Source organism: Bos mutus, chromosome 4, assembly GCF_027580195.1.
Source record: "Bos mutus isolate GX-2022 chromosome 4, NWIPB_WYAK_1.1, whole genome shotgun sequence".
In the NCBI taxonomy this organism is placed as follows: Eukaryota; Metazoa; Chordata; class Mammalia; order Artiodactyla; family Bovidae; genus Bos; species Bos mutus.
In genome coordinates, this window is record NC_091620.1 from 106,488,679 (window position 1) to 106,516,237 (window position 27,559).

The following is a 27,559-nucleotide window of genomic DNA, read 5'->3' on the forward strand; positions in this document are numbered from 1 at the left end:
TCCCTGGGATTCTCCAGGCAAGAACACTGGAGTGGGTTGCCATTTCCTTCTCCAAGGCATGAAAGTGAGAAGTGAAAGTGAAGTCGCGCAGTCGTGTCCGACCCTTTGCGACCCCATGGACTGCAGCCTACCAGGCTCCTCCATCCATGGGATTTTCCAGTCAAGAGTACTGGAGTGGGGTGCCATTGACTTAAATGATAACAAGGAGGAAATTATTTCTGATTAATAATAATCATATAATAAACAGTTAAGGGATATAGAAAACATTTTTTATTTTAAAAGATGTTATCTTGGGACTTTGCTGGTGGTCCAGTGGCTAAGACTCCATCCTGATGCAGGGAACCCGGGTTCAATCCCCAGTCCAGGGAACTAGATCCCAAAGGCCGCAACTAAGAGTTAGCATGCCACAGCGAAAAATCCCGCAAGCCACAACTGAGATCCGGCAAAGTCAAATAAATAAATAAATAAATAGTTTTTTTAAAAGATGTATTTGCCAGGTTACCTTAGAAGAGATTTCATCTTCTAATGCTAGTAACACATTATTTCTTCTGCATAATAAATGTTATTGTTGAATAAAATAGTTAACACTGACTCTTATGTTACACATTCTTAACAAAATTATAGTTCTTTTAAGGTGTGCTGACAGAGCTAATGTCTAATCTTGGTTTTTATAACTTTGTTCTTCCTTTATACAATACTGCCAAGTAGTACTAAGCAATCTAGGAACTTCCAGCGGCAAAATGTCTATTTCACACTGACTCTCAGGAGTCATCTCAATAATAATGTTAATTTGAAGGTCAGCAGCTGGCAGGAAAAAGTAGAAAAGAAATAACGCATGAAGTTTTAAACTTCACAAAAAGATCTCTGTGCAACCAGAATATATAAGACTGTTCATGCCTTAGATTTTCCATACCTAAAATTTACTGCTCAAAAATGTAATTACTTTTTTTATGTAGCGGTGGGTATGGTATAACATTTGTCTAGCAAACTGAAAGAAAACAAATGTCCCCCTTTTAATTACATGTGTGTTTGTTGTAGAAAATACATTTAGAAACAAAAATAATGTCAGTCAAAATTTCACCTTCCAAAATAACCATAGTAAATGGTTATTCCTCATATAAAAATCTATTTATGTTAATGTTTTTTATGTTAATGGACATAGATGTGATTCAGAAAAGAATTAAGAAAAAAATTTCTCTGGAGTACTGAAATGACTGTACAAACATCAAACTGTATAAACATCAAATAATACTTAGCATTTTAAAAGTAATAAAGATGTTCATGTCCATTATTCTTGGCACAAGCACAAATTCCAAAAATACTGATAAAAAGCTGAATTTTAAATCAGACCAATGCCTATTTAGTCTAAGTTAGCCTGTTCATTCTGATTTTACCCATTGGTTTATTTACCCATTGTGAAGTGGAAAAAAAAATGTGCCCTTCACACCAAGATGACAGACTTTATTTTCCTTCATCTCTAAGATCACCCTGAAAAACAGGAATGATACACGAAAAGCAACCAATCTATTACAGCACTGGAAACAAAGCAGGATGTTCTAATGATACTGAAAACTTGAGGAATTTCTTAAAAATATAAAGTAGCTAGTAGGATGAATGCTAGAAAGCGCAAAGGAATGCAAAGTGTTGAGTCGGCAGGGTTGCTAATGGGAGCTGGCCACAGGCCAGTTGGGAAGCCAATTCATTAAAGAATTGTGCAATAGTTGGGACAGTCCCAACTTGAATGTTCTCTAGCCTACAGCTAACCCCAGTTAGAAGAGTTAAATAATGTGCAAATTCTACTTCATGGAAAATGAAAATCCATCGTGACCTCCTGGGCTGGAGTAAGTCACAAATGTCAAATCTGATCCCCAGGTGATCACAAATGGACATGGAGAAAAGAACAAAGAACATGTAACTTCAGGTTTAAATTAACTGGACCACAGCGAACCTTTCCTTATTTCACCATTTCAGGAAGGTCAGCAGATTGTCTCACTTTTTATCTCTGGGTCCTTCAGGAAAGATACCCGTTATTCCCAGATAAGAAGCACTTTTTAAGCTTTTTCCCATCACATTTGCAGAAGTTAATGCTCTTTTTTTGCCCGGATTCGGGGGGAGGGGGCATGTGGGTGGTAGAGAAGTTCTCAGTAGGAGAACTCTGCTGTGCAATATATCCCTGTTGCTTATTTATTAGCTCTTAAAACGTTACTGATTGGGGATTTTTGCAGAAACTAATGCCTATGGCTGGCCATTTGTTATTAAAGTGAATATTGAAATGTGTCTGGTCAATAACATTCAGGTAACAAAAGACATACATCTCTGGTCACTAAGTTGTTAATGCCCAGCTCCTATCTTTAACTTTCCCCTTTCCCACCGGGAACCACTCGTTCATTCTTTATATCTTTGAGTCTTTTTCTGTTTTTGTTATATTCATTAGTTTCACATTTTAGAATCCACATATACGTGACATCATTCAGTATTTGTCTTTTCTCTGACTGATTTCACTTAGCATAATACCCTGCAAGTCAATCCATGTCATTGCAAATGGCAAAATTTTATTTTACTTAATAACTGAGTTATATATATGTGTATATATATATACCACATCTTTATCCATTCATCTGTTGATGGACACATGGGCTACTTCCAAATCTTGGCAATTGTAAATAATGCTGCTATGAACATTGAGATGCATGTATCTACAAATAAGTGTTTCTGTTTTTTTCAGATATATACCCAGGAGTAGAATCACTGAGTCTCTGGTAGCTCTATTTTGAGTTTTTTTTAAGAAAATTCTATACTGTTTTCCACAGTGGCTGCATCAGTTTACCTTTGCACAAGAGTGTTCAAGGGGTCCTTTTTCTCAGAATTGGGCATTATTTCAGTGTTGTATTGACACAAAATTGGTAATTCGATATACAGATTCTGTGGTCCTAAAACTATCGAAATGCTTTTACCCTATTTGTGATTAGTCTTAAGAACTGCAGGCAGTGATTAAAATTGGGGTGGTAGTGCTCAGGTGATTCAAAGTTACAGAAATGAACAATACCTAGTCCCAAAGTTTGGTTAGGCTTAGAAGGTAAGATGCTGTGTTTTTTATTAGACTTATTCTAACATCAGTTTCCTTCAATAATGTTGAAAGCTCTTAGAATATAAAAAATTTTTTTGTTATTTTTGAAAAGAATTTTATCCATTATAAACTTTCATGAGTGTCTGTCTCTAGGTAAAACTTGCACCTGTTTCATTCTTGGTTTGTGACATGGACTGCTTGAAAAGAACTAGTCAATGATACAAAGTTCTATAACTGATCATTTTAATCCAGCTGCTGTCTTATGTTTGGACTACAAGACAATAGTAATAAGACAAAATAGTATAAGACAAAAAAATAATAATCAATGATCTTTCAGAGTAATTAATAATTAATAATAGCTATTGTCTTAGATCAAAATGTTATTCTGTAAATTACCCTGAGTTCCAGGAAGCAAGATTTCTGATGTATGTGTATCATCCATCTCTAGTGATTATCTGGGAATAGAATTAGGGAGGAGGTTTACTGTGTGCTGAAAAGGTTTCTTAGATTAATTTGGGAGGAAAAGAGCCATCTAGGCTCTCTTTCTCTTGGTCCTTTCTAATTCTCATTTAAACACTAATAAAAACAAATACTTGAGAAATTTAGTGTATTCTAGAAAAAATATCTAATGCCACAAATTAAGCAAGATTCTTGCAGTAAATGATGGTTAAATTGTTCCTGGTCAAAAATAACTTGGGTAACTATTATGCCTAAAAAGTTGGGGCACCCTGGCTAGAGCATCCTTGGGTACTTATCCTTCAAGCACAGTAGGCATCTCAGTGCAAGGTCTGTGCCCAGATTGTGTCCCCCAAAGCTACCTTAGTGTCTGGCATGTTAAGAGAAATTCATACTTATTGACCACACCTTTATTTATTGATTTAAATGTTTATTATTCATCCACCTACATTCTTTACATATACTCAAAGAAGCCAGAACACACATGAAACACACACACACTTATTTATTACTTATCCAACTAGATTCTTCTCCATATATATTCAAGGAAGTCAGAATACACACATATTTATTGTTTAATTAAGTTATTGTTATTTATTCATGTAGACTCTTCTCTACACATATTCAAGGAAGCCAGAACCCGCATGAGCACACACACACACACACACGCGTATTTAGTTATTTATCCATGAAGATTTTTCTCTACAAATATATTCAAGGAAGCCAGAACACACACACACACCCCACACATATTTTTTATCCAGGTAGATTTTTCTCTACCTATATTCAGAAAGGAAGCAAGAACACATACACACACACATGTATTTATTTAATTTTTATCCATATTTTTCTCTGTATATATTCAAGGAAGCCAGAACACACATGCACACACACACATGCACACATTTATTAATTTATTATTTACCATCTCTATTCTTTATATATTTTTAAAGAAGCCCCAAAATGAGTCAAGGGTGGGGGCTGGGTATTTAATGTCTCTAGGAAAATAGTAGTTGCTTGGTAAATAAGCTAGTTATCACATAGTTTATAGGTGTATACCATGTATCTTTTCATTATGTTGAACAGTTCTTTGTGAATTCAAAACTACTGGTCTTAGTTGCGATTGCTAATTTAATTTTGTTTACCCTGTTCTGCCATTATGCACTTCTTCCTTTCTGTAGTTCTTGATCTATCTGGATTTCACGAGTGTATTTTTTGAGGTATGGATCAAAAAGTTTTCCACATTAATACTTAATTGCTTTTATATGTTTTTATAATTGGTGTTGGGCTTCCCTGGTGGTTCAGAGGTTAAAGCGTCTGCCTGCAATGCGGGAGACTTGGGTTCGACCCCTGGGTCGGGAAGATCCCCTGGAGAAGGAAATGGCAATCCACTCCAGTATTCTTGCCTGGAGAATCCCATGGACAGAGGAAGCTGGTGGGCTACAGTCCACGGGGTCGTGAAGAGTTGGACATGACTGAGCGACTTCACTCACTCACTCACTCATTATTTGTGTATTTTCCCTTAAGTTTTGTTTAATCATGTGGTTTAGGAAGTGAGGTGGAGGTCAAAAAGGGAAGGAGTCTAGGTGCAACAAAACAGGAATGTATGGATACTCCCATTTTTTTCAAAGTGGTGAAAATCCCATGGACGGAGGAGCCTGGTAGGCTGCAGTCCCTGGGGTCGCGAAGAGTCGGACACGACTGAGCGACTTCACTTTCACTTTTTACGCATTGGAGGAAATGCCAACCCGCTCCAGTGTTCTTGCCTGGAGAATCCCAGAGACGGTGGAGCCTGATGGACTGCCGTCTATGGGGTCGCACAGAGTCGGACACGACTGAAGCGACTTTGCAGCAGCAGCAACAGCATATTGTTTAAATTAAGTATCGCCCAGCCCCAAGTAAGCATTTGTGTCCCCCCACGAATTTTTCAAAGCCCGCCCACTACTCGGCGCACTGTCGAAGCCCATGAACTCTGGGCTAGATGAGTAACCATTCAGGATGGTGTTCTTCTACGGTTAAAGTTTTCAGGTTGTGTGTCCTTCCTTACCCCAGATCATTCCATTTAGTCATCGTTCCCATGTGTACCTACCAATAAACGATTGCATTTACGTCATTACCCCATCAATAAACCCAGTAACCCTTCAAAATTTGCCTATCACTGAATCCTTTTTTTCAGGGTTTCTTTTTCTAAGGAATGGCAAAAGCTGGCAATGTTATTCTTTCTTCCAGTTTTATTGATATATATAAGGTGAGCAGCTTTAATAGTTTGACAACATATATTTTGTGAAATGATTATCATCATACCTTTAGCTCAGGTTTTCTATATGCAACCTATTATCCTACAACTGTTATGAAATTCGATAGGATGAGTGCCTCCTCAACTTCACTTGTCACTTTAGATGATTTTCATGCTGTTATTGTTTTAGTGTTATTTGGTGTTAAAAACATCTGTCTGCTCATTTCCCTTCATGTCATACCTGAGTACATTTGGTATGTCTTCTCTTTTATCCTTAAATTATTAAATTTTTAATAATTTTCTATTAATATAATAAATCTCAGGTATTCCAAGTTTGTTGTTGTTGTCCTTCAGTCACCAAGTCGTGTCCGACTCTGTGACCCCATGGTAAATTCATATAAAAAGTTATACATGTCAATAGAATCTCTATTAATTGTGTGGCCTTAAGTTTTTCAGCTTAGGAAGTTTTTTATATTATGTCCATAGAGTTGCTATTAATCATGGGGCTTTATTTTATACATTAAAGGTTTCACTGGGAATGATTTCATCGATTTCTTGGAATATTCTGGGTAAATAATGGACACTGTGTTGCTTGATTGATATATAGCACCGCCACCCTTCCCACCCATCTTCCCATCCCCAGCCCCATCCTCTAGACTCCCCTACCCTCCTCACTCCTCCTTCTTCCTTCACCGTCTCTTCTGTTCTCTCTCCTCCCCTCCTTTCCTCTTCCTCCCCCTTCCCCATCCTCCCCCAACCCCGTCCACTTGATGTCCAGTGTACGCTGAAATGATCAAGACACAGTTTGCACTTAACCACTAAATCTTTATTGAATTTTTATTATAACATCAGTTGATACATTAGCAAATAGAGAGAAATACAGAGTAAATAGCAATAAATGGGCAAGGGTAGGGAGGTGGCGCAGGGGCAGGTGGGAAGTGCGGAGTTAGGAAGAAGGGGCAGGGGTAAGAAGAAGGGCCACTGACAGGGGCATAACCAACGGTTCTTATTCATCACTTTTCTGTAACTTCCATGAATCTTTACCATCTATAGTTATCAATATCACTCCAGCAACAATTTCTCAAAGGGCATCTATCTATCTTAACTCTCTAAAGACTGCTTACAATCTCAATCCCGGAGTTAATACTCAGGGCAAAGAGCCTCTATTAGATTATTTTTATCCAATCATCCCTGAACTTTCTCCCACTAATTTCTATCCGTGTCCAACAGCCCCCAAAAGGTTGATCTCCCTGCAGTTCCCTTCAAGTTTATCTGAAATCTTTAGGGGTAGCAATTATAGAGGAAAGAATCACAAGGAGGTGCACATGTTTACTTATAGCGGTATCTAATAGTATCATGCTTTTTAACTAATCCCACCCACTTAAGATTACTTAATAGTCCCCCCCAAAATACTTATGATTATATATATCCCCAAGTAAATCGTTACACAAAGAAAAAAAAAAAAAAAACAAGCAAAGTTTCCACAGACCACTTTGATAGCTTTCTACAATCTGAAACAACAAAGAACTCTCAATCCTAACTGATGCACCTTCTTTCTTTAAGACGAAAGCGTGGCATGGTTCCCATCAGGCTCTTCATCTCTGCAGGTGGTTCTCTTCCTTTCTGCCCAGGTCTTTCCAGCAGAGCGTTCTCTGTTGCCAGTCTTGGAATTCTGATGTTAGATGTCTGTGGTGGATGATGACTGGATCAATTCAGGAGTCCACAAGGTACCTGCAAACTTAAACAGAAACCCTGACTGCACTGTGGAGGTGTGCCCTCTTATTCTGCCTGCCTGAAGTTCACTGTGCCAACTCACATGATTTATTCCAACCAACTCTCCATTTTCCAGTATCTAATACAAGTACCTCATTGCTCAAACTAAACTGACCCTTCAGAAATGTATATAAACTTCCTCCACTTCAACAATCTAGCATGGTGACCTTAGCTAGTTCTCTCCAGGTCTGCCTAACAATGGGAGCTTATATCTTCTTCCTTCATTTTTTAACTAACATTGACAATTTGGGCCAAAAGTCAATCAATTTTGTCATTGTTTCAAAAGGCAGACTGTTGGCTTTGCTAGTAACTTTGATGTTTTATCATCTTTATTTTGCTCCCTTTCCACATTCTTTAGAGATTAATTTGCTTTCTCCTTTCTTACGAATAAAGGCATCTTGTTGGAAAATGCCAAAAGTTTTAAAGTATTCAATTAAAACAAAGTTGATGAAAACACATGAGCTAAAGGAAACTTAATAAATTCTGATTCTACAGAATAAGTTTGAGATTACTTATCTTGAACACCTACGCATATAGATAGTATATATAGCTATAGGGCATAGTACACACTGCCAAACAGATTTTCACAAGCCCTACAAAACAGCCAAAGATGTGTCAGGGATTTCCTCTGTGAGTTGTTAACTCACACCACCATGCTCCCTCATGATCGTTGTCGTCACATCTCCAGACTTCCGCTTGCAGCGATGGCAATGTCCGTGTGCACATGCTGGGGCTGCAGACAATAGCCCATTTCTAGGCCCTCTGCAGCTTGAAGATCAATTGACAACTGTAAATTTGACACAAAGCAACTTGAATTCAAATGGATGGAGGATGGATTGATTGAGGTAAACTGACGCGATGCTCCAAAGAGTCCAGAAGCACAAATGCACCATTTAAAAAGAAATTAACCTAAAACACATGAGTGACTGACAAGCTTTCAGATTCCATTGGAAAAAAGAAAAAAAGTTGTTTTGGATTAAATAGCCAATTAGGCAATTAGGTATTTTCTTTGAATTTATGTCTCATTTTGTTTGATTTTTAAAGGCCCAATCAAAAAAAAATTTAAACTATAGATGATGTTAAAATAGAAGTTTGAAGATGAACAGGATGAACTATTATACAAGCACTCCAGTCTGAGGAGCCTCTTATTCACAGTGTTGTAAGAGAAGTTCACAGTAAAGAACTATTTTACACTACTTTACGTATCAATTTTAATTGATTTAAGAAGAGCTGGATAGTAATTCAATGGAAATAACTTTGAAAGCAGAGTCACTACTTTAAAACAGTGTTAAAGGACACTATCAACCTACAGCTAAAACTTTTAAGTATTTAAACATGCAAGGGTAAGGGTGAGTGATAATGAATATGTGAAGGGTGATGCTGATGAAAAGTGAAACTTCACCACTGGACTCCTCTTCATGACAGGCTATTTGAAACATACACCATATCGTTTGCTACTGCTCAAACTGTTGGAGACTGTGTTGAAACACATGCTCCCAGAAGCCTGCCTCTTTCTTCTCCATGCCATGGAGGTAAAATGGAGTCTCAGCAACCAGGCAGGAAGGCTGTCAAATCCTGCAGCAGGTAAGTGGCAGCAGTAAACACAGAGAGAGGTTAGACAATCAGTTCAAGGTAGTAGCAAGGGGCCAGGCTAAAGGAAGTCAGGCAGTCCCAGGTTAGCACAAAGCATCCAGGAGACACCAGCCGATGTCACTGGATCGAAGACAACTCTTGTGTTGTCTGTTGCTTTGGGTTGCTTTCTGAGGCCTTTCATTCACTGGCAGCTTATCGGCTCCATCCTCTACAGGATGGTAAAATACACTCCCCCTCCCCTAGCATCCTAGTGCTATAGTCTAGTGAGGGGACTGGTAATGAAATGCCCAGGTGCATATGGAGGCAGAGACAAGGACAGATGCTCCCAAGACTTCAGGTGGCACCCTTCCAGCCAGTGAACAATGCTCGTGAAAATTCTTTCTGAAGTTCCAGGTCAAGGTGGTACCATTAACCGTGAGTCTCTCCTTTAAGACTTGGGTACAGGGATTTAGGAGTCCTTATTAGCTACTCATTAGCCCTCATACATGACTGAGAGATGATCACATTTCACAAATATCTAACCACCTGGAGCCACCAACAGTCTCTGGTTACCAGGCTTTTTGTTTTGTGTGGAAGCCATTGCTGGCATGGTGATGGTAAGGTGTTGTGACAAAGTCAGAGTTATTGGGTACATATGATTTGCACCAGGATGTGAAGGCACACTCAAACATGCACAAATCCCTCTGAGAGCACTTCCTCCTGAGGCCTGAGGTGTTCTGTTGAAGGGGTTTTGCCTGCTCCCCAGAGAACTGGTCGAGTTGCCGCTCCTTGAGTCATGGAAATGGAGTCTGAAGATGGTGAAGTTTCAAAGGGTGCAGCCAGAAGATCACGGAAGCCGTTGGCACTGCACCAGTAATTGTGGCTTCCTTAATAAGGCCTCGCTCCTCCAAGGCTGTAAAGTACCTCAACTGCAAGGAAAGTTATGTCCTCCTCCTCACCTCCCCCTCAGTAAAGAAAACAGCATTTCCTGTGTTTGCATCAGCTTCTCAGTAACTCTTAAGTGAGGAATCTGACAGCTCATAATTCAGATGGTGACAGAGGTTTCAGCAGGTAAAACCCAGGTTTCCAGGGTTTGCTGGGAAGTAAACTTGTTATGAATTTTAATTAGGTTGGCAGTTACAGTGGAAAACCAGAGATAATTTGTTGGTAAATATTTTGTTGCTCCCACCAAACAGTGGAGGTCAGTGGGTGCTTTGAGATGGGTTTCAGTCCAGGGTGGCCCTGACCTTCTGTAACCATTTCAGAGGAAAGCCTGTGCTCAGGTTGGTCTGAAGGTGCAGTGGCCCAATGTAGCACACAGTCACTGATGAGAAGCTGAACAGGAGTTCATTTTGAGGGCGGAGATCCTGAAGGGCAGGATGCCTATTCACAGGGCGCTGTAAGACGGAGGCGGGGGTGGCGGCGGGGGTGGCGGCGGCGGAGGCTGCGGCGGCGGGTACTGGGGCACTGGCGGCTGGCGGTACCAATGAGGATTCCAGGTGATCATCACGGGGACATAGAGGGATCGCCCGTGTCCATCTCGCCCCACGGGGTACCAGGCGAATCCTACTGGGTAGGTCGGGTACGCATAGGCGGGGTAGGTCGGATATCCTGGAATTTGAGGTACGTATTCAGTGTACGTCGCCAGGTGAGCTTGGTCATCTAAATTTGGAATTGTGAGTCGAGGATACTGATTCTGGATGGTGACACCGTTAGGACCCCGGCAGTCGTAAGAAACTTGCAGCTTCCACCCTCTTTTCACTTGGAGAACTTGGGCTCCGTTTGGCGCGATGGTGGGAGTGATCAGCCCATCCTTCACATGTCTGGCGACGAAATCTCGCAGGGCTGCCATTTCAGATTCCGACAGTGAGTACACATGCCCGCTGGGAATACTGTGCGCTCCGGGGATCATTTCTATGTTAGGGTCCACCAGACGGTGGTCTGGGTAGACGTTCTCATCCACTGGGGTGTACACATTCTGCACGTAGTAGTATCTCACAGGCTGGTAAACTCTGTACCCCTCTACCGGGTAATAGAACGCCGGTTGTGCTGGTGGTGGGAGAGGTGGTGGTATCGGAGAATACATCCGGCAGTGGTATCTGCAATATTCGGAATCGAAGACGATCGATCGGGTGCTCCACGTGATGTTGGGATCGTGTGTGCTCAGCCAGCGCACCCCCAGGACGATGGGGAAGAACGGAGACTGAGTCACATCGAACGACAGCACCTCGCGGTGATCTCCCAAGTCGACGATCAGGTCATGTGTTTCGTGGACCACGGGGCCCGATGCTATGGGACGTCCATCAATTGCTTCTACAAGTATGGGCCAGTCCTTGATTCTCAGAGGAATGCCGTTCTGGGCCACGTACTCGTGATCAATGAAATTGCCAGAAGCGCCAGAATCGATCATGGCTCGGACGAACAGGCTGTGTCGGCCCGGGAGATGAATCTGGAGCATCACTTGCAAGTGTGGAGATGACGCAGCATCATCTTGGGGGGACCTTATTAATTCCGGCCCGGTCGCTGAAGGTCCCTCTACAGCGGGGCCGGGGAGTTTCCCGCCGGCGAAGCCTTCGAGGCCTTGGCAGGACAGTTGTCAGCGTAGTGGCCTCCATTCCCACAATAGAGGCACAGGTTCAGCTTGCGACGTCTCTCTTTCTCTTCCTGCGTCAGGCGCATGCGGGCGCCCCCCACGGGCTCAGTCGGGTCTACCTGGTGGTTATGGTGATTGTTGACGTGCGGCGCCACCAGCGCGCGTGGCGGGGAGCGCGGCTTGCGGGTGGCGGCAGCCCGGGCCAGCCTTCTCTCAATGTGGATGCACTGGCCGATGAGCGCGGACAGCGACTTGGCCACTTCGAGGCGCGCCAGCTCTGCCTGGATGTGGTCGCTGAGGCCCTCGTGGTACTGGTCGATCAGGGCGGGCTCGTTCCAATCCAGGTCCTGCGCGATCATCTGGAAAGCATTAGAGTAGTCGACCACTGACCCCATGCCCTGGCGCAGACGTCTAATCTTGCGTTTGGCAGCCTCGCGCCGCTGGGGATCTTCAAAGACGTGCTTCATTTCGGTCATGAAGGCTGGGTAGTTGTGCATGAGATAGTGAGAACGCTCCAGTTTGGCCGAGGCCCAGCGGGCAGCGCGGCCCGTCATCATGCTGGTCACGAAGCAGACGCGCACGCGATCGACAGAGAAATCGCGGGTGCTCTTCTCCATGAAAAGCTGGCACTGGGACATGAAGGGAACCAGCATGTCTGGGTTGCCGTCGAACTTCTCGGGAAGGTCTTCTGGGCACTCCTCCTCAATAGGGGAGGCTGGGGCGGCGGCGGCCGCTGCACCGCACAGCTCAATGTCGTCCTCTTCCTCCTCGGGGGTGGGCTCCACTTGCTCCCGGAGGGTGGTGTTCTCCTCGGTGAGTTTCTGCACCTGGTTCTGCAGGTTGTTGTTCTCCTCGGACTGCTTCATGACCTTCTCTCTGAGGTTGTTGATCTCCTCTGAGAGATCCTCCCGCCGGCGTTCTCCCAGGTTTGGGTTGTACTGGCCCCTCTGGCTGCTGCAGGGGGAGTTGGAGGGGGAGGAAGGATCGTTGGGGGGAGGAGGAGGCGGAGGTGGTGGGCAGTCGGGCCCCAGGGTGATGGTTGGGGTGGGAGGAGACCTCCCGCGCGTAGTAGCTTCACTCCTGTGGCAATGGAGGCCTGTGTCCTGGCCTCCACGTCCACCTTTTCGCCTTCTGGTTTTCAGAAGCTTTTTGTTTCTGTAAGTGAAGATAAAAGCATAAATTCAACACATACATTCAAAGCACCACAATACGATGTATCTGCTAAAGTACTTTAAATACATGAGTATTTAAAGTATCTCTTTATTCCCCTTGTTTACATCAGTATTTAATAAACAGACCCACAAAAAAGATGTTAATCAATTAGGACTGTGGACAATGAAAAGCATCCTCCTCTTTGATGTCCAAATGATCCTTTCCTCCTCAAGAATCACCTGTTCATCATAATTTAACAATATGCAACTCTTATAAGCAGCATGGTTACCTTTACTGACTAATAATGTAGAGACACTCCAAATAAGAACCTTTATAAGCAGAGCAAGAAACCTTCAAGGCAAAGATACCAAAAAATTATGTAAAATAAAGCCAAAATGATAACTACTTGTTACTGGAAAAAACAGCTGCTATTCCAGCCAATAGAGAACCAAGAAAAAGAAAGGTGGAGGGGGGGGTTAAAATCACAATGACTGTATTCATCAACCCATCAAGGGGGGGGCCCTTTGGCCCGCTGTCCCTACCCTGATCCACCTTTATAGGCAAGGTAACTATGAATGGTTATCAAAACAAACAACAACTGCCACAAAGGCAGCAGAGAACTGTCTAAATTCCTTTTCAAACCCTAATTAGATTTCCCCTTTGGGACAGAAATGGTACTGAGCAGCAACCTGTATATACTGCTTTCTCTCCTTATTATGCAGTCAACCAACAGTTATTGATTGATGCCTCTTAGGAGTAGCTAGACTATAAAATAGAACATTCAAAGAATCCCAGTAATAGTGTCCCTCAAACTTACAATGAGGGTTTAATTAGATAATGCAAGTAAAGCACATAGTGCATATTCAACAACTGTTAGCTGATATTAATAAAGTTATTAATAAAAACAGAAACTTTAACTTTCTATATAATGAGGCTGAGATTAAAACAGGGAGGGGCTGCAACTATGGCAAACTGGGTCCCATATCCCACCTAAAGATACTCAGTTTTTTTAAAAAAAGACTGTGTCCATAGGGGTGAATGACTGTGTGAGGGGGAAGCAAGGAGGGAACTTATTGCCCTAATTATGGGTAGGGTGACAATAAATTACACATATATAAATTAGCACACAGGGGCACGTGTACTTCCTGGAAACAGGGTTAAATTCACTTAGAGTAATTATTTTAACACATCAATGATTTCTAAAATGGGCATTGAGTGTTCATATTTGGAAAACTAGGAAAGTGCTCAAAACTTTAAAAATGGAATATATAAAGCCCATAGACTGCCTATTCATTACATTTTAACTTGGCAGTCCTTGCTACCTGTTCCTTTCTGTCCCACCAAGACAAAAACAGACAGCAAATTAATTATGCAAAATAAAGCCACAAAAGTAAACATGCTATTCAGAGGAGTTAGGTGAAAAACTGCTAATATTTCATCAATCCGGTACGGGTGGGGCGGGAAGGTGATGGTAATTAAACATGGTACCTGGCTACAGAGAAATACCCCTTCCTCCTCCTCTTTCTGAGACGCCTCCAAGTTCTTTAGCCCCTCCCCTGCCCCAGCCCCACCACCCACAGCCATTTCCCCTTACGCCCTAGGCTGTTGGTTCGGCCTCTTCAAGGAGGCTATGCAGCAAGCAGAGTCCTTAAGGGACAGAATTACTGTGCCATTTTAATATTTTTAAACTGTTACTTAATTACTTTAATAACAGACTACGGAAACAATTAACAGTTGACATTCAAGATAAGACATTCAAGTTTAGAAAAAATGAGATGTAATTAACACATCATAGCCTGTGACATTGTTTCATGTCCAATTGCTTAAAGACGATTACACTGGTGACAATCAGAATATGAGGTCACCAAATAATGCCATTTTTATTAATTAAATGAAGTGTTTTAATGTCCCATTAAAAAGCAACTAATAAGCACAGGTCATTGTTTCATGTCATGATGACTGAGGTGCCACTTCCGTCATCAAAACACTAATACTTTCAAAAGTTAGAGACAAGACTTTGGAAAAGGCATTTCACAGCACGGCCTGGAGCAGGTCAGAAAGGTTAACCACCTATATGTCAATCACAGTCACTGGGGTGGGCTTTATTGAGGCCCAGGTCTGATGGTTTTCACATCTGCAAAAAAAGGACAGGACAAAAATAACAATACATTAGGAAATCAGTAAACAATCACTGAATTGTTTATGGAAACAGCAGATCAGTAAGACCTTAAAATTCAAATGCTTTTGGGGACAGGAAGATAATAGAAATGTGAAAAGAGACTGGACAATAGGGAGGGGCTACAGCTATATCACTTGGGGATGAATACCTCCCCCCACCCCTACAAACTCTTTTAACTCTTGTATGATTTTTTAAATCCAGTGCCAGTCAAACATTCAGGGCCTTATTTGACCTGTGAGATCACTAGTTTGAGGTCCCTAACTTTTACCAGGCATCAGGCTTAAGGCTCCCACCCCCAGGGTTTGTAATTTTGGGGTGGGACTCTTAAGTCCTAAAAGAGTCAACTGCCCAGAACAGAGTTGTTTAACCATTAAAACTGATAGGGTAGTGGGCAAGCAAGTTAAGAGCCGAAGTAAAGTTTACAAATGTTTAAACAGCAACCGGAGCACCAGATGACAGGTAACAGGGGCACTGTGACTTGATCTGAATGACAAGACTATGGCTCCTTAAATGCCTCCTTAGTAGGCACTGGATTGCAGAGGTGGGGTCAAGAGGCCCCATTCCTAAAATAAAACCTCAAAGAACACACAGCATATAGCTAAGCCACCTGGGACAGATGCCACCTTTACACATGAAAAACAGTTCAGTACCACTCTATTTAAGAATTAAATACATTTGATTAATCTTTGACTCTTCACAATGATTTTTGAAACTTTCTATTCCCCCCACCCTACCCTCCCTCAATGCCCCCACCAAAGACACCAAAGCACAACAGCAGCAAAAAACCCATCACACGTTAACCATCACACTAGTAAATGATACTTCACCAAACAATGCTTAATTGTTTTACATTTGCAAATGTCCACATTTCTTTTTGAGAACTGTACAGTTGATGAAATGCAAATTATAATAATATGCACATTTTAAAAACCATTGTTTTGAACCTCTTTATAATGCAGACACAGAATTTCCAAAGAGAAGAGGGGTTAGGGCGGCAAGGTGGCCAAATGGAACCTGGGGATTTGAAGCTGTAATTATGACATGTTATCCATATATCCATAGACTATATACTTGTTGGAGGCAGTGTGTGTGTAGGGGGTGATTGGTTGGGAGTGACAAATTTGGGGAGCCAATGCTTCCAAATGCCCCTGTAATAGTCCTGGTTCATGGTTTACAACATATGGAACCAGGTTTTAAAATTTCTTCATTTAATTAGAAACATAAATATCTAACTGGCAGTAAACTATAAATTTGTTTTATACAGATATTTTAAAATGCCAGCTAAAACCGTCAATCTGTATTGTGTAACGTAACCACTTTGTTACACAAATTTTAAATATGACAATTATGTACCATTAACTAAACCACTTGCCCCAAATTTAAATAATTAGCTTTGCTTTTTAGTTTATAAAAAAGCTAATTATTTTTAGTGTTTTGAATTAACTTAGGTGTTTTGAATTATAATTACAGCTTACATTATTCAAACTTAAAAATGCAATTTTTTTTTTGTAAGATCCTGTTAAATGTGAGCAAGATAAAACAAGCAGTGTCTTGGACAACCCAGGACAACAAAACACCACAGGAAAGAGCCCGGAACAAAAAACCAGAAAACACCTGCACACACGGAGGAAGACACTGAATAAACCATTTTACTCTGATCATTTAATGAATGCCCACAATATGCCAGACCCAATTAATAATATGTAGGCAAGTCAGCCAGGGCTAATGCCCTAGAGATTCCAAGAAAAAAATCCAGAAATACACATCATCCTCCTTTAGAGGCCAAGCCAGTAGCACCAACAAAGTGACTTAAAACTCCTGTGAAACAAAGTTCAAGTTCTTTATTTTGTATTCACCAAAGCATCTGATTCCATTGGGTCCCAACACAAAGGTCCACTAGTGTGTCCAAAACACTTTAAAAAGTTTACTTTAAAGAAATTAAATTTTTATTAAGATTTTAAAAAACCTCAAAACTTAAAAATGTTATTTTATTTTTCATTTGTAGTAAAAACATTTAGCTAGACTGCCTTTAGAGGCGCCAGCCATGTCAGTTTGGAAGCACCTTTCATATAACCCACTATCAGGAATTTAAATTGTGGGTTTATGTTATTTAATATATACAAAGTGCTTATAAAAAGTGGCTTTTTAATGCCATGTATAATTGTTATTGTTGTTAACTGTCCTTATATATTATTATTATATTTATTAGACACCAGTGGATAAAAGGCAAAACCTGCGCAGAAGAGAAACCACAGGAGAGAAACCGCAGGAGGGCGGGGCTGTGCAGCCAGGCTCAGGCAGCGAAGGTGCGCAGGCGCAAAAGGGGTGGGGGGGGGGGAACCCTGATGAGATGGCTGGGGGCGCGCACTGCGCAGGCGCAGGCGCCCTCTGGAGAGGCGGGGCCATAGGCCAGCTCAGAAGAGGCAGGCTCAGGGTGGGGCCAAGTTTTGAAAGGCGGGGTCTGGACGAGCTACCTCAGAGGAGGCAGGCTCAGAGAGAGGCGGGGTCTGGAGGTGCCACCTAAAGGAGGGGGGGGTCAGGGGAAGGTGGGGTTTAGGGAAGCCGCCTCAGAGGAGGCGGGCTCCAGGGAGGCGGGATCTAGAAGGCGCGCTCTGGGAAGGCGCGCCACAGAGGAGGCGCGCTCGGAGCAGGCGCTGGGCGGCGCTAAGCCTGCTCTGAGCAGATACTGCAGAGAAGGCGCGCTAGGATGGGCGGGGCAGGTCTAAGACGGGCTGCATGCCTCTCCCAGGATCCCCCCTCCCCAAACCCCTCCCACCAGCTTCCACCAGCCAGATTCATTTCATGCAACAAGAGCAATCACCCCCAGATCCAGTTCCCCACCACCACCCCACGCCTCCCAATACTAAGCAAACCAACAGTTTCCACAAACTGTTGCTGGATGCCAATTCGCGCCATCACTACAACTACACCACCACTTCAATCAAGTGCAACTAAGCAAGGCAGCCCCGCCACCACCAAAAGATTGCCTTTACGCTTACAGTCAGAGCCCCTCCACTCCACTGCCATAGCAGGAATGGTGTGGGCAGAATGTTAAACACTAATTTTTGCCCAGGGCTCCATTTTGTCTAACAGCACCATCATGCAGAGAACCGTCCTAGAGAAAAACATAGTGGGAGCCATTCCAAAGGTGTGTTAGAGACAAAGGGTGGGGTTCCTCTAAGAACAGAGTGATCTTACTCTTCAGCTCCTGTCCGCTTCAACTGGTTTCTTTGTAGCGCAAAACAGTACAGCTTGTCTATTTCTGCAGCTGTTATTACTCTGTAGCGCATTTTAGGTATAAATCGTTCCACAGCTCGTGTACCTCTGCGGTTCCTGAGTCTCGTAGCGCAACGAAGCGCTGTTGTAGTGCTATCGTATCATTTTTGTAGCGCTAATCTTCCACAGCTCACATTTTGTAGCGCATTTAAAGCGCAAATCACTCATCAGTCTGTGGTTCATAAATCGCGGCAATTCATAAATCGCGGCAGTTCATACTGGTTTCAGTGCAAAAGAAGCGCCCATCAGTTTATAGCGCATTGACGCGCCCATCGCTTTGTAGCGCACTGATGCGCCCATCAGTCTGTAGCGCATTGAAGTGCCCATCGGTCTGTAGCGCATTGAAGCGCCTATCGGGTCTGTGGCGCATTTGAAGCGCTTATCAGTTTGTAGCGCATTTGAAGCGCTCATCAGTTGGTAACGCATCTGAAGTGCCAATTAGTTTGTAGCGGATATCACTTTGCAGCACATCTGCAAATTGGTCTGTAGCTCATGTCCGTCTGCAGCTCATGTCTGTCCGCAGCTCATATCTGTCTACCACCCGTATCTAGACTTAGGTACTAGGAATCAAAGCCCTGAAGGCTTGGATTCTCCACGCAGTTTTGGGGTGCAGCCAGTGAAGGCGTGACAAGGTGTGCGTGGAGACATTCGAGGCGCTATTCCATCTTCCGCAGTTCTCGATAAGAACGGGGAATGAACGTGATCTTAAAGAAAAAGAAACATCCTCACCGCATACTCACCACGCGAGGACTCCTCTGCGAAGGCTGGAAAGACGGGGTCCCACACCTGTGCCAGGCGTGGGCGCCGCTGGCTGCTCGGCAGCCCGGAGTGGCTCCGGACGCGAGCCCGCTCAGCGGACCTTCCTCGAGGTTCGGTGGTCCGTCTCCGCTGGTCTCCTCAGGTCGCAGTCAGGTTTCTTCGACACACACCAACCGAAGTTGAAGCGCGTGTACCGGGAGCGCCGACCCGGAGCTTTATATAGGCTGAACCGAGGAGGGGGGCGCCAAATCCCAGCGTGCTCCGCGGGTTAGGGGGGGTGGAGGAGGAGCGGGGGCGGAGGGGATGGGGGGATGGGGGAGATGGGGGTGGGGGCGACGGCCCCGCTACACTGGCCCGCCGCTAGAGGGAGTTCGGGATTAAGGAGGGGGGTGCAGGATGCTGATGCTGAACTGGCCGAGCTGGGAGGAAAGAAGAAAGGGAGGGGAGGGGAGAATCGAGGACGGCCGGCCTAGCCAGGCCAAGAATGCAATTGCCCTGGTGGTGGGAGCTGGGAGACCCTTGTGCTTGGACGGGACAGGGTCGGGGGACACGCAGGATGAGCCCCGCGACCACTGGCACCTTCTTGCTGACAGGTTAGTGTCCCGCGCGCGACGGGAGGTCCTGGGGCCAACAGGCCGCTGCTTCCCCACCCCCCCTTCCCGGGTTTGGGGTACCTGGGTGCATTTTCTGGGCATGAGCCCCTCGTGCTGCAGAGTCCCCAGTGCACGCTTCCTCCGAGATGCCCCGCACCCCACTTCTGGAACCCTGTGCTTCCCTTGCCAGGCTTGACCCCTGGCCTTTTTTCTCTGCGCCCCCGGGGGCCCCTCCCTGCCCAGCAGCACCGAAATTCCATCTCCAGTTTCCATTCCCATTGCCCCCCACCCATCCCCAGCAGTCCGGGTGATGAACCTCTCCGGATCCCTGCCTCAGAGGCTGGGGGTCGTCGACCATCTGGGGGTTGGGGGCTTACCTTGCGAATGGGGCTCTGTGGCCCAGAGGCGAGCCCTAGGAAATGGGTGTTGAGCTGTGCCCAGCTCTACCAACACACCACATCTTTTTTTCCCCCTTTTCTTGAATCCGATCTGGAGGGGACATAAAAATATGCATCTGACACGCCTAATTCTCCTTTCTGCCTAAGCGAATTTCTCGGCAACGGAAATCTCGTTTTTCTTAGGTTTTGCGGAGCAGGGAAACGGAATCGTGAAATGCTAGGAGCTAAACAGGGCATTGAGGTCAGGGTTAACCTCGGCTGGGGGCCAGAGACGCTGAAAACACAACGGTTTGCCCCACCAAGTACACTATTTCGAGAAAGCGAAAACAATTAAAAACAGCTGTGGATGCCTCCAGTGTATTTGGCGGGCTTCGGAGACTCCCAGCTACGGCCTTTTGGTGATGATTACGAGGTTTACGCAGAGACATGGATCTCTCTGCAACGTTACGTTTTTCTAAATCTTGTAGGGTGAATGAATACCTTTAGTCACGGTAACCGCAAGTTTAATCCTTTGAAGCGCGTTGCCAAGATTTGGCCACAAATATTTGTGTATGTTTATAAACGTATGTATTTTTCTCTAACGTATACGTTAGAGAAAATTGCAGTGAGTTACGAGACTAAAATACTGATGAGGAAGGAGCTGAAATAAAAAGCCTTAACGTGGATTTCAATTTAGGAAAGTGTTAGGCACTAAGAAAAGGGACAATCTGTTGATAATCTTAGTAAAAGAACTTTAAGTTAAAATGAAAAACCAATTGTCTACAACTGCGTGAGGTTCCTGAGACACAGATGAGACACAGATGAGATTTGTATTTAAAGGCTAAAATAGCAGATTTGAGTAACATTGCTATATATTAATTTGTACATAGAAGATAGATAAGAATTTGACCCGTTGTAGATGACAGAATGGTAGAGATCTCAGTTAAAGCCAGCCTTTCTAAGAGTAAACAAAACTCTAGCACATTTATTGAAACTCTGCTTTTTAATCAGAAATAAAATATTGACCATCAGATATATGAATAAATGAAGTGCAGATTTCCAACACTGAAAGATACCTTCCAAGGAAGTTGGGTGAATATAATTATAGTGTTTAGAAGTGCCTTAGTGTCTTTCCATGCTTAGGATGTTCACTCTTCCCTGCAATGTTGAATGCTTTCAGGATTTCTTATGTTTTCTAGACTACTGTTCTGGTGACTGCCAGACCGTCAAATTCTTCCTACTTTTTTAAATCCAGGAAAGTTACTTCATCTAGTTGTTTGGTAATTGATAGACATTCTGTTTCTAAAAAATGAGATTAAAAAACAGGATAGGTGATAGAAAAAACTCAGGTTTAAAAATCAAAAAAGTTTCAACAAGTTTGAACCTATTTGAATTTTTATTTCAGAATGTTAGCCAGGACTTTTTTTGGGGGTAGGGTGGAGGAAAAAAACCCAGCTTTAGTGTTTATCTTTATCATAATAAAAGTAATTCCTATTCATTGTACAAAATTTAGGGGGAAAAAATCCAGAAAACTGGAGGAAAAAAACACCTCAAAAAGAAAATCAGGATCACCTGTAACCTCTTTATCCTGTGACAACCCCGGTAAACATTATGGACTCTACTTTCTCTATATACATGTGCCTAAATAATGTATATTTTTCATAGAGTTGCACGGGTATAATTTCTAAAAATTAAAAATGGGGTCAAGTTAATTTCCTCCATTTTTTTCTCTTCAAGGAGCCTTAGCTTTCTAAATAACATTAAATTTTTAGAATCTTTTTAAAAATGGAAATAATAGTGATTACTTTTTCTAATTGAAATTTAGATGAACATTAGTACAAAAATATTTAAAACCAAAGAACTGAGAGTTTCCTCTGATCTCACTATTCTAACACACACATAGTAATCTGGTATATATCCTTGTGTTTCTTATTCTCTATATATGAAAACATTTTTACTTTGCTTAGAAATAGATTTTTCTAAGGAAAAAAGCAACAATAGATAGTAGCTTTGAGAAAAAAATTTAATCTAAAGCAGCAAAACAATATCAAACATAAAAACAAAAATACAGTGTTAATAGGTAAATACTTGAGATGACATTTTCATGTTACCTAAAGCACATAACAACATTAAAAATCACCCCCACATAAATACATAAGAATTTAAAACACTCTTTTGATATTTGATGTCATAAGTGAATTTTGGATTTTCTCAGATAGTTCCCAGTGTTATCTGTTTCTTACCCGTCTTGCACAAGATCACACGCATAGCAAAAAGAGATGCTAATATGCATTATTTACTTTATCAAATACTACTGGGCATTGTATGGGAACATTTTAATCCATTTTAATGAGAATTTCCTGTGGATCTATGAAGCTGTTGATTAACTACCTGTGTTTAACTTCAAGTGTAGTAGGAAAATTGTATTTCAAATCCAAGTGGGATGTTCACTTGTCAAATAATAGCTTTCTAATTGGATATTTTACTTATTTAAGACAATTTGCCATGTATCTGTGAAGCTGTTGATTTACCTTTTATATTTAGCTTAATGTCTAGAGTAGGAAAAATATACTTCATAAAAAGTGGAATTTTCACTTGCCAAACAATAACTGGACTTTCTAGTTAGACATTTTATCTGATTTAGATGACAGTTTGCTTTGGATCTGTGAATCTGCTGATTTACTACATGCAATTTGACTTAACTTTTAGTGTGGTAGGAAAAATTTATTTCTCAGCAAAGTAAAATTTTCAGTTGTCAAATATTAATTGGACTTAATACTTGATCATTTTATCCATTTATTATAAAGAGTTTGCCATAAATCTAAAAGCTGTTGATCGACCTCATCTATTTACTTTAAATTCTAGTGTGGTAGGCAAATTGTTTTTCTAAGCAAAGTGGAATTTTCACTTGTCTCTCGGACATTGAAAATTAGCAAGGGACAGCACCAGAGAAAACTGATGAGAAAGATAACGCATATCCAGTTTCTAGCACTGGTTTTAACTGATGAAAACCAGGCTTGAAATAAAACGTTGAAGCAGTGAGGAAACCTTGACATGTTAAAAAATTCTCCGTCAGTTATTCAGATGGGTCGGGGTTTTAAGAAGTGCAGTATTTATGGATCGCATTTTCTCTAAAATAACCAGACACTTTGTTTTTTCTTCTTTTTTACTAAGCATCCATGCTTACTCTGTCTGGTCCCTTTTCTTTTAACTTACTGTTACCTCAGTTCTAAACACCCAAGGGTAGATTCTGTTGTTGATCTTATTACCCAATCTTGGTGTAAAAAAGGACTCTACGTGAATAGATAACATATGTTTACATGTCCGCTACAGATCCCTGGGCTGGAGCTCTGTGAAGTCCAGAGCTTCACGGAAATATTAACATGATGCTTTTTGTTTCTTTCTGTCCTTTCCAGCTTCTCCAACAGAGACGTGACAGAAAGACCGGCAGACACGGGCAGGCAGGCAGACAGAGAGACATGGACAGATAGACACACGGGCACACGCACATGCAAGGCATCAAGGCTTTTTCTAAACTTTAGGATGCAGTTCTTCTGTTTGCTGCCTCCCTGATTTCTAGAAATATTAAGCCACAAGCAGCACTGCAGAATTGAAAAAAGGAAGCTAGTGTTTCTGAAGATCAACAAGTCTTTTCAAGTGACTGGTTTTCCCGATTGGGGTTTTCAGGATGGTAGAATCAGATAGAGGCTCAATGCTCTTAAAGTTGTTTCATGCGGATGGCTTCTGAACAGCTTCCACACACATTTCTGTCTGAGCAAAATTCCGGGGACTTCAGGTTTTCAAACAGTGTAACTATAGTAAAGACCGTGTTGAATAAAAAAGAGTAGAGTCTCCACAGTCTGACACGAGAACAAACATTTGCACTGATGTGCCTTCCCTTCTAGTCTTTGTTCCACGTGCATATGTATTTTCACTTGACTCTTAATTTTCGTATGTGTAGATTTTTTACACTTTGCTTTGAAAGATAAATGAATCTTGCTTTCAGCTAAGCATTTGTCAGGGCTTTTCGAAGGCTCTCGTATGTAAGATGCTGTATAGACAAGCAGGATTGCTTTGTGAGCCTGGGGCAATCCGAATTGGTTACTGAGTTTGGGTCTGAGAGTGGTCCTAGGTGAAGGATCACAAGCCTTTGCCCTGGGTCTTCTCTTTTTCAACATTTTTATGGATAGCTTTGATGAAGTTCTAAGATGCTTGCTTTAAAATCCATTGTTGACTTCAAAAAAGTCTATTACAAATAGATAACAGAATTGAGAGTTAATATGGTTTAAGTAGGCTACTATTTAGAAATATATTTTGTAGCAGTAAATGCCTCATAATTCATTGGCCTGTATAAAGGAAGGAGATGACTTTATATGGTAGCAGTTTTTGAGGAGAAGGACAGTTAATATGAACCAGTGGCATGGTGGCTGCAAAATTAAAAAAAAATTAAATTTAGATTCCAGTAATAGTACAGTGTCCATATGTCACAAAAATTAAGAGTAGCCTGCTCTAATTAACCACATGTGTAGTATTGTGTCCATTTCTGGCTGTCACATTTAAAGAGAGACATTGACAAATTAGACAACTTCCAGAACAATCCGTGGGGATGGTGAGGGGTCTGGCAATCTTGTCATAGGAGGTATCCTCAAAGGGTCTGGAAACGTTTAGCTTAAAGACTAAAAGTAGACATAAACTCTCTTCTGTTTGCTTCAGAAAGCAGAACCAGCTGTAGTGGGTGAAAGATAGAGATGGGTTTCAACTTGAGACCTTTCTAACAGTGAAGCTCAAGAAGGGAATCAACTTAGCACCTTTCTTGGTCTCTTTATTTTCAAGTGCCAGAAATATTTATCTTTCTTGCAATGAATATTTAATTTGAGGCCATGATAACATTTTAGTGCAGGACAGCAGAGACACACTGATGTCACGGTGTAAACATTTTATTTTTTCTGATCAACTGTCTAAAAGAAAGAGTAGTCCTGTGGGTTGCAGGTTGATTTCTTACAACTTGCAAACAGCTGCAACTGGACATTTTAACGCATGCTTTCCTCCCTTTTCATTTCATTTCAAACGTGAAAATCTGAGAACTAAAGTGGCTTTCAGTTGCTTCCTGAAATTGTTCCTTCCCTGGTGTTTCTCGCTGCGGGTGTCCGGGGGGTGCCCTGGGTTAAGGGGGAGCAGACTGCTGCCAGCCGCTGGTACAGGACAGCTGAGCCCTACGCTGCTAGAGCCTCTTACCCAGGGGAAATGTGAGGCCATTCTTCTTCCTTCTGCAGTCCCCTCTTCTATGTCCTTGTAATACATAACAGTTACAATTTTTAGCTTTTCACTCGCAAAGAAAACCTTTCAATCAAAAGTAGGCCGCTGACCTTGTGCTCTTTTAACTCCCTTTGAAGTGAGCCTGGTTCGTCAGTGCCCTAGGAGCACCGGCTTCATGTCTCAAACATGTCTTGGGGCAGATTTTCTTTCCACCTGCCTATGGATTGTTTATTTTGATTACGATCTCCAACTGTGAAAATGTGATTGATTGCTCAAAGTTCCTTAGTGGAGTAGGCACATAGGACCTCAGTTCTAAGAAGTGATAAGCCCAACACGTCTCACTCCACGGTGACGATTTTTATGCCTGTGAGTGACCCTTGAAAACTAAGGGGATTCTGATGACAAATGTGAAGAAGGAAGACACCATTCTTCAGGCATCTTTTAAAATCAACGTTGTCATGCTTCTTTGACTCCTGTCCCTTCTCCCCACGCCCAGAACTTTCTCCTCCACTCAGATCGTGAGGTCAGAGATATGGTCACTCGAACCCTGAATATGTGAAGTGTATTTTTAATGTTAAACATGTTCTCTTCTTATTTTCTCTATCTTTTAGAAAAGTGTAATGCACTTTTGTGGGCTTGTAGTAATGTGCTGGGCAGCTTGCGACGGCCGATGGCCCGGCTCCCAGTTGTTGAAGATGCCACAGGCATCCTGAGCTGAGCTCATATTTCCGAGAGAGAAATGCTCAAAGCCTGAGTGCCTGGCTTGTCAACGCTCGTGCACCTGATCTGCAGGAGGCTACTTGCAGTTCCTTGAATGCAGTACTTGCTCCTGCTGCTGGGTTTGGGAAGTAAATAATCCCCAGTGTTTAAATTTTAAAACTTCAGGAAGTTACCTTAGGAAATAAGCAGGTTGCTACGAAACATGTACTGCTGGTATACTTGTTAATGTTATATTCTTGCCAAACTCAATGTTAGAAAAGTGCTGTTTTCTTCTTGGGTCACTTTGGTAAAAATCTTACGTTTTATGTCTTCATCTGGGAATTCCTATGCAGTGTCTATGCAATAGTGTTTAAATGTGTTTCATCACTTTAAAAGCACTCATCTTTAGCATGTCTCATTTTCTAGTTAATTGCCTTGGACTAATCAGTTTTTTTAGACTAGCTCTTTGGCATTCTGTACCACGGATATTGCCCCCGCTTGTGTTGTGACACGGAAGGCAGACATTTCTCTTTTCTGACAAATGAAGCCTCTCATTTCAAAAATGTTTAGGAGTTAGGCAGCTCCAGTGTAAATTCTTTCCCATTCTTTAGCTTTCCACTCATTCATTTGGTCACCACTTTGATTCTTATGGAGATTTGGAGTTCACTGTCAATTTGAAAGAAGAGATCACAGTTAATTTTGCTATAGCAGTTCAAGTGAAATATTTTAGTTCTCTGGGATTTCTTCAGCAATAGACAGAGAAGTAAAAGTTGATTTTTTTTTTTTTTTTACCTTGGAATGCAGAGGGAGAGCAAAATTAGCCCCAAGGTTTTTCATTTTTCTTTTCTCCTTAGCAAATTGGCGCTCCTCGCTGTGCAGTAAAATGACAGCGGCTTTTCTCTCCTCTGAAAGAGTTAATCGATGTAGCACTTTACCATCTTTCATCTTCTGTAGTTACAGAGCTGATTCTAATCAAAGGCCAGTACTGCAGAAGTAGAAGCAGAACAGGTTGCTACATGTGCTTATCAAGATTTGAGATATACGTTATTTTTGTCTAGCCATTGACATTCTAGGAGTTTAGCTTACAAAGATACTCCTTTGGGTGATGAAAAATAAAAGTATAAGGATATTTATATTGATGGTAGTCAATGAAAAATTAGAAAAAATCGTGGCTCCTCTTACTAGCTAGTACTTCTTTTATTCAGTTATTTTTTGAGTGTTGACTGGTTTTGAGACTGTGTTAAATGCTATGGAATACTCGGTCCTAGATTAGGGAACTTTTAAACTAGGGTGTTGACAAAGATTAATCAATCACACATATCAATGTGCCCTTAGAACTATGGTAAGTGTTACAAATACTAATAGAATTTCTAAGCAGGGGATTTGGCCAGTCAGGGGGATTAAGGAAGGCTTATCTGAGAAGGTACTCAGACCTGAAGGATGAGTAGATGTGAGTGAGGTGAAGAGGAAAAGTATATTGGAGGTCAAAAGAAGAGCTCTGTAGAGGCTCTGTAGCAGGGTGCCCTAGCAAACAGAAGGTGCTCTAGAAAGTCCTGTGAGGTTGGTGCCCG

The 27,559-nt window shown here is 42.2% G+C and overlaps 2 protein-coding genes across 6 annotated transcripts in view; one reads left to right on the forward strand and one right to left on the reverse strand.

Annotated features, from left to right (window-relative positions):
- Positions 1-6,563: 6,563 nt before the first annotated feature.
- Positions 6,564-19,307, reverse strand: PEG10 (paternally expressed 10). Its single transcript, XM_014482922.2, is given in 3 exon segments — positions 6,564-11,666; positions 11,669-12,852; positions 19,034-19,307. Coding segments are annotated over 3 exon segments (2,364 nt in total). The 5' UTR covers positions 19,039-19,307; the 3' UTR covers positions 6,564-10,491.
- Positions 19,308-19,464: 157 nt separating this feature from the next.
- SGCE (sarcoglycan epsilon) overlaps positions 19,465-27,559 on the forward strand; it is a 71,453-nt gene continuing 63,358 nt past the window's right edge. For 3 of the 5 annotated variants that reach the window (XM_070369832.1, XM_005909697.3, XM_070369834.1), the window contains exon 1: positions 19,466-19,656. In XM_070369832.1, the coding sequence (XP_070225933.1) occupies positions 19,548-19,656 (109 nt within the window). In that variant the 5' untranslated portion in view covers positions 19,466-19,547. Of the gene's footprint in view, positions 19,657-27,559 lie in introns of all 5 variants that reach the window. The other 2 variants (XM_070369833.1, XM_070369835.1) reach the window with 1 other exon arrangement.